We start from the raw sequence: 12,222 nt of genomic DNA, 5'->3' as shown, positions 1-12,222 counted from the left end.
AGCTTAAACCCCAGTCTATGCGTTGCTTCGTAAGGGGCTGATTTGGATCCACTAGTTTAATGCTATGGTTAGGCGTTGTCTTAATTCTTATTTCATAGTTGTGGATGCTTGCGACAGGGGTTAATCATAAGTTGGATGCTTGTCCAAGTAAGGGCAGTACCCAAGCGCCGGTCCACCCACATATCAAACTATCAAAGTAACGAACGCGAATCATATGAACATGATGAAACTAGCATGACAGAAATTCCCGTGTGTCCTCGGGAGCGTTTTTCCTCCTATAAGACTTTGTTCAGGCTTGTCCCTTGCTACAAAAGGATTGGGACACTTGCTGCACCATTGCTACTACTTGTTACTTGTTACTTTTCGCTTGCTACGTTTCACCTCACTACACCATCACTTGTTACCGCTACTTTCAGTGCTTGCAGTTATTACCTTGCTGAAAACCGCTTATCAGATCCTTCTGCTCCTCGTTGGGTTCGACACTCTTACTTATCGAAAGGACTACGATTGATCCCCTATACTTGTGGGTCACCAACCCCCACAACAATAGTCGGCATTCTTCTTCTCTCATATATGGTGGAAACTTCCTCACCTGATTTTTCGACCGTCGATGATGGTCGCTACTCCTTCTTCCCCTAGTGCATAACAATTATCTAGCACAAGGAGAAGAAGGAGAAGCGACCCCCACAACAATAGTCGGCATTCTTCTTCTCTCATTTATGGTGGATACTCCCTCACCTGCTTTTTTGACCGTCGATGATGGTCGCTATTCCTTCTTTCCCTAATGCGTAACAAATATCTAGCACAACGAGAAGAAGGAAGAGCGACCCCCACAACAACAGTCGGCATTCTTCTTCTCTCATATATGGTGGACACTCCCTCACCTGATTTTTCGACCGTCGATGATGGTCTCTATTCCTTCTTCCCCTAGCGCATAACAAATATCTAGCACAAGGAGAAGAAGGAGAAGCGACCCCCTAAACAACAGTCGGCATTCTTCTTCTCTCATGTATGGTGGACACTCCCTCACCTGATTTTTCGACCGTCGATGATGGTCGCTACTCCTTCTTCCCTTAGTGCATAACAAATATCTAGCATAAGGAGAAGAAGGAGAAGCGACCCCCACAACAACAGTCGACATTCTTCTTCTCTCATATATGGTGGACACTCCCTCACCTGATTTTTCAACCGTCGATGATGGTCTCTATTCCTTCTTCCCCTAGTGCATAACAAATATCTAGCACAAATAGAAGAAGGAAGAGCGACCCTGCTACTGCGACAACAGACCTTTCCCGGCAACGGCGCCAGAAATCCTTCTGCTACTGCGACAACTGACATTCCCTGGTAACGGCGCCAGGAATCCTGCTGTTGCGGCTATGCCTATAGGGACTTCCTTGGCAAATATGCAAAGGATTTCCCCGTGGCCTTGGAGCCTTGCGTTGGTGTTCCCTTCAAGAGGAAAGGGTGATGTAGCACAGCGGCGGTAATTATTTCCCTCGGTTTTGAGAACCAAGGTATCAATCTAGTAGGAGGAGAGTTCACAAGTACCTGCACAAACACAAAGAGCTTGCACCCAACGCTATGAAGGGGTTGTCAATCCCTTATAGATTGTTTGCAAAGTGAGAACTGAAAGCAAAAAAGTAAACGAAGCAAAGTAAAAGTGAAAGTGGAAACGATAGTTGTGAATAGACCCGGGGGCCGTAGTGTTCACTAGTGGCTTCTCTCATGAAAGCAAGTAGACGGTGGGTGAACGAATTACTGTTGAGCAATTGATAGAACCGCGCAAAGTCGTGATGTTATCTAAGGCAATGATTATATCTATAGGCATCACGTCCAAAACAAGTAGGCCGATACTTTCTGCATCTACTACTATTACTCCACACGTCGACCGCTATCCAGCCTGCATCTAGTGTATTAAGTCCAAAGAAATAGAGTAACGCCTTAAGCAAGATGACATGATATAGATGGACAATCTCATATCTATGATAAAAGCCCATCTTGTTACCCTTGATGGCAACAACACGATGTGTGCCTTGCTGCCCCTTCTGTCACTGGGAAAGATCACCACACGATATGAACCCAAAACCAAGCACTTCTCCCATTGCAAGAATCATAGATCTAGTTGGCCAAACAAAACCCAAGACTCGAAGAGACTTACAAGGATATCAAATCATGCATATAAGAAATCAGCAAAGACTCAAATATAATTCATAGATAATCTGATCACAAATCCACAATTCATCGGATCTCGACAAACACACCGTCAAAGAGGATTACATCGGATAGATCTCCATGAAGATCATGGAGAACTTTGTATTGAAGATACAAGAGAGAGAAGTCATCTAGCTACTAACTACGGACCCGTAGGTCTGAAGTAGACTACTCACGAGTCATTGGAGAGGCGATGATGTTGATGTAGAAGCCCTCCAACTCCAAAATCCCCTCCGGCAGGGCACCGGGAAGGGTCTCCAGATGAGATCTCGTGGAAACGGAAGCTTGCGGTGGCGAAAAAGTGTTTTCGTGGATGCCCTGATTTTTTCTGGATTTTTAGGGAATTTATAGGCCAAAGACCTAGGGCGGGGGAGCGCCAGGGGGCAATTTATTGGAGCAAGAATCAACTAGCGTAGGAAGGCAAAATAAGCATAGCTTCAAAAATTTCAACATATGGAGAGGAAGCTTGATACTATTGCAATAAGTAGAAGCATATGATCCTCTCTCATAGTAATTTTCAGTAGCATCATGAATGAATTCAACAATATAACCAGCACCTAAAGCATTCTTTTCATGATCTCCAAGCATAGAAATTTTACTACTCTCCACATAAGGAAATCTATTCTCAAGAATAGTGGTGGGAGTATCGTAAAAGACTTGAGCACTACAAATTGTGTCCACAATGAAAAAGCAAGGTTTAGCAAAGGGGTTCTCGAGAGTATGACAAGTTTTATCATCCCTCTTCTTTAAAGCATAAGTATCCTCACAATAATCATCATAGATAGGGGGCATGCTTTCATCAAAATGATTTTGATCATTCAAAGTGGAAGAACTAAAAAGATCATCATTATCAAATATAGCATCCCCAAGCTTGTGGCTTTGCATATCATTAGCATCATGGTTATTCAAAGAATTCATGCTAAGGACATTGCAATCATGCTCATCATTCACATATTATATGCCAAGCATTCTATGTAATTCTTCTTTCAGCACTTGAGCACAATTTTCCTTCCCATCATGCTCACGAAAGACATTGAAAAGATGGAGCATATGAGGCATCCTCAATTCCATTTTTTTTGTAATTTTCAGCGAAAGAACAAGAAACAAAAAAGATTCGATTGCAAGATCTAAAGATATACCTTCAAGCGCTAACCTCCCCGGCAACTGCGCCAGAAAAGAGCTTGATGTCTACTACGCAACCTTCTCCTTGTAGACGTTGTTGGGCCTCCAAGTGCAGAGGGTTGTAGGACAGTAGCAATTTTCCCTCAAGTGGGTGACCTAAGGTTTATCAATCTGCGGGAGGCGTAGGATGAAGATGGTCTCTCTCAAGCAACCCTGCAACCAAATAACAAAGAGTCTCTTGTGTCCCCAACACACCTAATACAATGGTAAGTTGTATAGGTGCACTAGTTCGGCGAAGAGATGGTGATACAAGTGCGATATGGATGGTAGATATAGGTTTTTGTAATCTGAAATTACAAAAAACAGCAAGGTAACAAGTAACAAAAGTGAGCACGAACGGTATTGCAATGCGTGGAAACAAGGCCTAGGGTTCATACTTTTACTAGTGAAGTTCTCTCAACAATGATAACATAATTGGATCATATAACTAGCCCTCAACATGCAACAAAGAGTCACTCCAAAGTCACTAATAGCGGAGAACAAACGAAGAGATTATTGTCGGATACGAAACCACCACAAAGTTATTCTTTCTGATCGATCCATCATAGAGTTCGTAGTAAAATAGCACGAAGCTATTCTTTCCGTTCAATCTTTCATAGAGTTCGTACTAGAATAACACCTTAAGATACTTATCAACCAAGACCCTAATGTCACCTAGATATTCCATTGTCACCTCAAGTATCCGTGGGCATGATTATACGATATGCATCACATAATCTCAGAATCATCTATTCAACCAACACATAGAACTTCAAAGAGTGCCCCAAAGTTTCTACCAGAGAGTCAAAGTGTGTGCCAACCCCTGTGCATAGGTTCCCAATGTCACGAACCCGCAAGTTGATCACCAAAACATACATCAAGTACTCACATGAATCCACGTGTGCCAACCCATATGCATAGGTTCCCAATTGTCACAAACCCGCAAGTTGATCACAGCAGATAGACACGTGCAAAACATACATCAGGTGTTCTCAAAGACTCAATCCGATAAGATAACTCCAAAGGGGAAACTTAATTCATTACAAGAGGGAGAGGGGGGAGAACATCATAAGATCCAACTATAGTAGCAAAGCCCATGTTACATCGAGATCAAGACATCTCAAGAACACGAGAGAGAGAGATCAAACACATAGCACTCCTTCTTCCCCTAGTCCATAAAAAATATATGATGGTCGCTACTCCTTCCCCTAGTGCATAAAAAATATCTAGCACAAGGAGAAGAAGGAAGAGCGACCCCCACAACAACAGTCGGCATTCTTCTTCTCTCATATATGGTGGACACTCCCTCACCTGATTTTTCGACCGTCGATGATGGTCGCTACTCCTTCTTCCCCTAGTGCATAACAAATATCTTGCACAAGGAGAAGAAGGAAGAGCGACCCCCACAACAACAGTCGGCATTCTTCTTCTCTCATATATGGTGGACACTCCCTGAGCTGATTTTTCGACCGTTGATGATGGTCGCTACTTCTACTTCCCCTAGTGCATAACAAATATCTAGCACAAGGAGAAGAATGAGAAGCGACCCCCACAACAACAGTCGGCTTTCTTCTTCTCTCATATATGGTGGATACTCCCTCACCTGATTTTTCGACCGTCGATGATGGTCGCTACTCCTACTTCCCCCTAGTGCATAACAAATATCCAGCACAAGGAGAAGAAGAAGAAGCGACCCCCACAACAACAGTCGACATTCTTCTTCTCTCATATATGGTGGATACTCCCTCACAAATCACTCTACTTCTAGAGCATTTGAAATGAGCTAAATTAGAAGTGATAGATGAAAGGATGAAGTAGCTAACCTTTTAAAACACTTGTGCAGTTGGTGCACGGCTAAACCTAGACAAATATTGAGCAAAATGGAGCTTGAATGTCGAGCTTGGAGAGGAGAAAGCTTAAGTAGTGTGGCTCGAACATTTCATCGAACACCTCATGTGCATGAACTAGAGTGGCAAGAGCATGAATGCATAGACACACCTCAACACCTAAAAACAGAGGAGATGATGGATAGGGGCGAGGGTTTATATAGGCAACACTTTAGTCCCGATTTTTATCTAAAGCCGAGACTAATAGTCTACCATTTAGTCCCGGTTCGTGTCACAAACTGGGACTAATGATCCACGGCACGCCACGTGAAAGTCGTTGGATCTATAGTCCCGGGTTTTTCTTCGAACCGGGACTAATGAGGTGAACCGAACCGGGACCAATGTCCCAGCAAACCGAACGGGACCAATGCCTGACATTGGTCCTAGTTTTGATTTGAACCAGGACTAATGATCTTTCGGCCGACTAGTGCATTTCATACATGCGGCCATGACCTTGCAACGTCAATAATGCGTATGTGTACTAGTTATAACTATGCTAGAACGGTTATTCTCTGGAAAAGCACACTTGCTAATATTCCCTGCCAATATAGATATCATCAATGACGATGAGATACCTAGTATTAGAAAACAGTCAGTTATTATGATAAGTAATCCAGATAGAAAAGGTAAAAAATCCGTAAAACTCCAATATGGGCCATGAACCAAGCCATGGCTGCTACAAGCAAAAGTACATGAATAATTGTGATTTGGTGAAGTTAAAACATTATAGCCGCTTTGCTTTAACAAGTTGCAAATCTTGCCTTGTCCATTTCTCATTGCACCGTACGTCTGCACCATCCAAGCGACTAACTTTTACTTTTTTCATGGCCATCAACAGACTCTTAGCTGAAACAACAAACAAAAGACCTCATAGCGACTAATTACCCGCCACTGAAACAAGAAGCAGATCGAGCTGCAGATTCAGTTAGTTACCAAAATGTGGTGGGTTTGATGAGCACGCCTCTGCTCCGGCGGTCGTTACACCAAGAAGAAAAACTAAGAGGATAGTATATCTTTACACCAACAAAACTTTGATTCGTTTGGGGTTTGGATCGGAGGAGGTTGGTGGGATTATTCAATGCTGCATGCCGAAGGTGTGGTTCATCCTCTTGATGAAATCGTCAGACGGCTTTCTCAGCTCCGTCGGACGGCTCACAGGCTCTTGAGCGCGGCGGCGAAGGTGACGAGCGTGGCGCCACTGGGGAGGTGGAGGATGAGGGTGGCGCCGTCGCGGGGTGCGTCTTCTTCACGAAAGAGTGGATATTCTTTATTAAATCACTGGACCTCTTGCCCATCTTTGCCGCGCCGACCGCGAGTTTATGGGCCAACCGCCGCGGCGGCAACGAGCGCGGCGCCAGAGGGAAGTGGGAGGATGAGACTGGTGTTGTCGCACGGAACCTCTGCATGACGGCCTTCATCATCGCACCGGTCCGATATGGAGGTAACGAGAGCACCCTCGGAGTTGGAGGTAACGAGAGCAACGCACTTCTCTGTTCCGGTGCCAGACGAGGATCAAGCAATTCCTTTTCAATCTCGTGTTGTGTTCGCATAGTATCGTGTTCTTCTTGTGCTACCACCTCCATCGATGTCCCTATTTGTACATCCAGCACTCCATCTTGTTCCAGGGTACATTGTCCTTGCTCTTGTCTCTCTATTTCTCCATCCTGTACTTCCTCTCTCACTTGTGTCTGTCTGCTTGGAGTGGAAAGAACTTCAGGAAGAGGATCAAGCAATACCTCATGAATCTCGTGTTGTTTTTCCAGGGTCAAGTGTTCCTGTTCATGTGTGAGGACCTCCATCGATCTTTCTACTAATTCATCCTGAACTTCATCTCTTGTTTGTGTCAGCACCTCGCTTGATCTATCTGTTCCTCCATTCTGCCCTCCATCTCTAGATTGTGTTTGTGTGCTTGGAATGGGAAGAGGATTAAGCAAGGCCTCTTGTTTCTCATGTCGTTTTTCCAGAGTCCAGTGTTCTTGTTCTTGTGTGACGGCACTTGTACCCTCCTCACCAGAAAAATTCCGATCTACACATTGTACTCTGATCATGGGAGTGCATGGATGATTGGCAATGGCACCACTCAATGCCAACTCTGTGTACCTTTTATCAGATTCATCAGCACCAGTGCCCCCAACTTTTGCTGTTATCTCTTTAAGTTCTATCAGGTACTCTAAGCCAGCAATTATCTGGCTGTAGTGCTCCATTCTGTTAGCACTGAATGCTAGCTTGAGCTCCCGAACACTAGGCATGGCTCCTTTCAGAAATGCCAGGCATGGGGCAGCGCATGTAAACTTGAAGAATTTGAGAACCGAGAACCCCTCACTATCAAAGACAACCTTTCCTACAGGAGCAGTCCAAACATACAGCGACAGAGCCATGAGGGCTGGCAATCCTTTGAGGATATCAATATCTTTCCTCAACAACTTCCTAATTGAAATCTTCAAAATGCAGAGATTGCCAAGTTTTTTGGTCCACTCAGGTAGGCTGGCAAAGATGCAACAGCGCCCTGACAGCTCAAGCCTCTGAAGAAGGGGCGGGGGAGAGGACACACTGCTCAAGACATCGCCAGAAATACCCAAGATTGCACCACCAGCATCGTCTAGAACATCTAGATGAGAGGAGACTGCAGGTACTAGAGTTAGAGACTTGAGGTTGCTGAGTTTCCAGAGAATTGAGCCCAGGCATTGCATATTGTTCTTCAGATTATCAGGCTCCGGAATGTTAGACAAAGTGAGCTGAAGGTCTTGGAGATTGTTCAGCTCGGCAAGGCTCTGTACATTCTCCATTGAGTTCTTACTGAGATCAAAATACCCCAGAGTGCGAAGTAATGGCAAGGAACCAATATCCGATGGCATATCATTTACTGGTGCATGCAATTCCAGTGTCTGCAAGAATTTTAGCTGTTGAATCTCATCTGGCAGATGGACAGTGATGTTGCAATCAATTTTCAGATATCTCAGCTGAAACAGTTCACTAATTCTAGTGAGGTCAAATATTTTGCTTTGATCAGCCCAGATATGAAGAATCAGAACTCGAAGGAGCTTATATTCCACAACAGAAGGTACACAGTTCAAGAACCCAAAAAATATAAGCGATCTAACTTGAGTCATCATGAAGTCTGCCGGTATAATTGCACATTTTGCACCACCAAACTGGATAGACAGTCGACGAATCTTATCAGGAAGACCTGGAGTTGTCTGAAAACAGCTCACGTTAATGATGAAATTCTCCTCTAGAGATTTGTACCTAATAAGATCTAGTACCATGTGGTGAACTGTACATGTCAAAACCTCATCGTTATAATTTCTGTCAACAGGTTGGATCATTCCTCTACTGAAAAGCACATCAAAATAATCCCGTGCAGTTTTCTCTCTGTCTTGCCCTTCACCGATCAAATCTTCAGCTACCCATTGCTTCACTAAATCTTCCTTGCTGACAGTGTTGCCCTCTGGATACATAATAAGATATAGCAAGCATGTCTTCAAATATGGTGAAAGATTATTGTAAATAATGTTCAGAACTTCTTTCAACCCTTCCGAACTAGGGTTTGTCCTCAAACTCAAAGCAGAGGGTAAAGAATCTCGCACGTGCTTCCATTGATCAACGCCTAGTTCACATGCCAACATGCTGGCCATATTTTCAATTGCTAATGGTAAACCTCCACATTTCCGGATGATCTCATATGTAACTTCTTTGAAATCTGGAGGGCAACCATTTTCAGATCCAAAAACTCTACTGAGGAATAACTTTCTTGATTGATGATCATTCAGAGGACTCATCTCATACATGTACTTAAACTGATACCTACTGCATGCCAATGCTACATCCTTGATTTCTGTGGTTACTATTATTCTGCTGCAACAATCACCATCAGGAAAAGCATGGCTAATAATATCCCATGTTGAGGAGGCCCACAAGTCATCAATTACAATCAAGTATCTGCAGAATTTTTTATTCACAATAAACATGTTTGGTCAAACTGACACGGAAACAACAAAAGAAGCATAACCAAGATAAAACAAATAAGTTAACCGTAAATTAAAAGAAAATTGAGACTACTGTTAGTAATCTTAAAGTAAAATATATTATTCCGTATTCAGAAATCTCTCAGATTGAAACAACTTAGCACAATTTGTTTGCATATAGACCAAGGAGATAACTAGTTAAACCACCATAAGTTGTATCTTTAAAACGGGAGTACTGTTCAATGGATGCATGTAGGAAATCTGTCCATATCTATCTCTAAGCACTGAACAAATTCCCATATTAATGAAAAAAATGTCTAACCATTCATTTTGGCACCAAGTTATAATATTTTCAGATCAACTAGCTTGGGCTGAGATGGACCCTCTTAGAAAAATAAATAAGAACCCTGTAAATCCACGTGTCATTAAAAAAAAATAGCACAAGACCAATTGTAGCAGTTCTGTTTAGAGACGTGGCAGTGCGGCAAAATAAGTCAGGGGCATGGTAGGTTCGCAAGTTGCCGGAGTGAAATGGAGAAGGATGAGGCCATTATGAAAAATCAACTGGGCGGAGAACGAAAAAAACGACCGATTAAGCTCTTGATACCATGTTACATAAAAGGCAGCCTGGTGCATGTAGCTCCTGCTTGTGCAGGTCCGCGTAATGGTCCACTTTGGGTCTTTTGCACGCAGTCTTTCCCTACATTTCTGCAAAAAGCTGTTTCAATGGCTTGAACCCGTAACCTCATAGTCACAAGGCAGCAGGTTGATAGCATGTTGCATAGGAAGGCAAATTTGTCTATTCGCATGGGCTCTCTAAGGTTACTAGATGCAGTGCACAAGATATTCATATATGTTTCAACAAAACACCATTTGTACATTTAAAAGATAGAATATATACCTTTTGCATTGCAGATATTCTCTCATAATGTCCATAAGGTCCTGCACATCAGGAAAGGCATGGACCGGTGGTGCCTTGATTTGTGAGAGGATGCTGGATAAAAGCATCCTCATATCTGGATTTCTTGACACCCGCACGAAAGCCCGACACTGGAATTTCCATCCAAAGTTACGATAGAAGGTCCTGATAAGTGTTGTTTTGCCAACACCTGCAAATCCAAAGATAGATATCACCTGAACTTGTTGCTCTGCATCTTCACTGTCAAAGGCCAGCAGTTTGACAAGCTTGTCCATGGACTCCTCAAGACCAATAAATTTGGGGGAGCGGTTGACATTGGCTTGCCCAAATTCAGCTCTGATGGTTGCTGAACCAAGCTGGAAACTTTGGCGTCTTCGACTCGCGTCCTTGGCACGAGCCCGCAGATCTGAGAAAGCTTCTGCAACCTGGCACCGCCGCTTCAGCTTGCTGGGAATCCAAAGGATGACTGTGTGAAGAGCGCTTCCGCCGGCGCCGGCGGAGGAGAGCGGAACCTGGCCGAAGAAGTCCTCCGCGTCGTAACGAAGCTCCCGCACCTCCTTCATCCAGCACCTGGCCGTGAAGCTAGGGTCATCCGCCTCAGACACGATCTTGAGCTCGGTGAACAATACCTCGAGATCTGCTTCGAGGCGCCGGACCTCGCCATCGCTGACCCCATATGGGAGGTTGTTCTTGGTGGTCCTGAACGAATGGAGCGGCCGGTGGAGGGGGCCAAGCGAAGCCGTGACGGGAAAATCCATCGCCGCCTGAGGCGACGCAACAGCGGCATCGGAATCATCCGCTGCCGTCGCCGGCTGAAGCCACGCGGCAATATACCGGAGCACCGCCTGTAGCCAAGCGCCGATAAATCGGAACATCGATCTCCGCCTGTAGCTGAAGCAAGCAAAAGATAATTCTAGTCAGGGATGAGAAGCGAAGCACCAATTCAAACATGTAAGCAGATAGCGGAATCACGTACACCAAGAGATTCCGATTGAGGAGCTATGGCAGCAGGTGTGGGGAACGAAGAAGGCGCCAATTTAGGTCAACGATGGATGCTACCGGGTGCTCATAGCAACTCCAGAGCTGGAGAGCAGTGGATGCTACCGGGTGCTCATAGCAATTTAGGTAGGGAGGTTCCGGACTCGGGATCCTCCAAAAAAAAAATTGCTCTCAGGCGCGGCGCGGCACGGCACGGCACTGCCAGTGCTAAACGTGTCTGGCCCGGCACGGCACGCGGAGACATGTTTAGTAATTGGGACGGCCCAGGCACGGTCCGAGGCGTGCCGCGTGCCTGACATGTTCCGTTTGAGTTGTGTCGGGCCGTACCCGTGTCGTGCCTGGCCTGCGGGTTGTCGGGCCGGCCCGACTAGCACGGTCCGTTTGGCCAGGTATGCTCAGGCGCCATCACTCCCTCCTTCTCAGTCGTCATCATGTTTTCATTTTGAACCTTTTTTTTCAATTATTTTTTAATTATTCTTACGCATTTTCGGTTTATTAGATTGGATTTTCTTTGTGTTTTGAATTTTCTTTCTTACCTTTTTGACGATTTTTTTATAAAGAAAATATTTTACAAAAATTATGCGAAAAAACGCGTTTCAGCTTTTTTGAGTGCGCCTTTCAAAAATGAAAAAAATATGTTTCTGTTTTTTTACAAGAGAGACGGTTTGCTATTGCAAGAGGTATGACCATGCCTCTTGAAAATAAAAAACATGTTTTTTTGCGAGAGACACAGTTTTGCTTTTGCGAGAGACACGGTCATGCCTTATGTAACAAAGAAATGTGTTTTCTGTTGTTTTTCTGTGAGAGGTACGATTTTGCTTCCGCGAGAGTCATGATTTTGTCTTCGTGAGAGGCACGATCGTGCCTCTCAAAAACGGAAACAACGCGTTTTCTGTTTTTTCCATCAAGAGAGGCATGGTTTTTCCATCCGATTTTTTTTCGGTTTTTTCGTGAAAAAATGTTCGTTAAAACCTATTAACATGGGATCTAATTCTGAAAATCTCGACGCGAGAAACCCAACGACGGAAACGGTTCGAGATTTGGACGCTCGGTTTAAGAGATAAAACATTTTAAAAATACG

At 44.2% G+C, this 12,222-nt stretch overlaps 1 protein-coding gene across 3 annotated transcripts; it reads right to left on the bottom strand.

Annotated features, from left to right (window-relative positions):
• Positions 1-5,887: 5,887 nt before the first annotated feature.
• On the bottom strand, positions 5,888-11,227 carry LOC123413337 (disease resistance protein RGA5-like). 3 transcript variants are annotated; one of them, XM_045106280.1, is made up of 4 exons: positions 11,119-11,227; positions 10,358-11,033; positions 10,125-10,273; positions 5,888-9,197 (listed from the first exon to the last, which is right to left on the bottom strand). In XM_045106280.1, the coding sequence occupies exons 2-4, from the start codon at positions 11,015-11,017 to the stop codon at positions 6,380-6,382; spliced, it is 3,627 nt and encodes a 1,208-aa protein (XP_044962215.1). In that variant the 5' UTR covers positions 11,018-11,033; positions 11,119-11,227; the 3' UTR covers positions 5,888-6,379. The 3 variants fall into 3 exon arrangements, 2 of the variants coding, with proteins under 2 accessions (XP_044962215.1, XP_044962214.1); XR_006613727.1 differs by having other exon boundaries at positions 5,888-6,104; positions 6,192-9,197; positions 10,125-11,033; XM_045106279.1 differs by having other exon boundaries at positions 10,125-11,033.
• Between the last annotated feature and the right edge of the window lie 995 nt (positions 11,228-12,222).

This window comes from Hordeum vulgare, chromosome 7H, assembly GCF_904849725.1.
Source record: "Hordeum vulgare subsp. vulgare chromosome 7H, MorexV3_pseudomolecules_assembly, whole genome shotgun sequence".
NCBI classification, from domain to species: domain Eukaryota; kingdom Viridiplantae; phylum Streptophyta; class Magnoliopsida; order Poales; family Poaceae; genus Hordeum; species Hordeum vulgare.
Note: the sequence above shows the minus strand (reverse complement) of the source record. Positions and strands in the feature narration are given on the sequence as shown.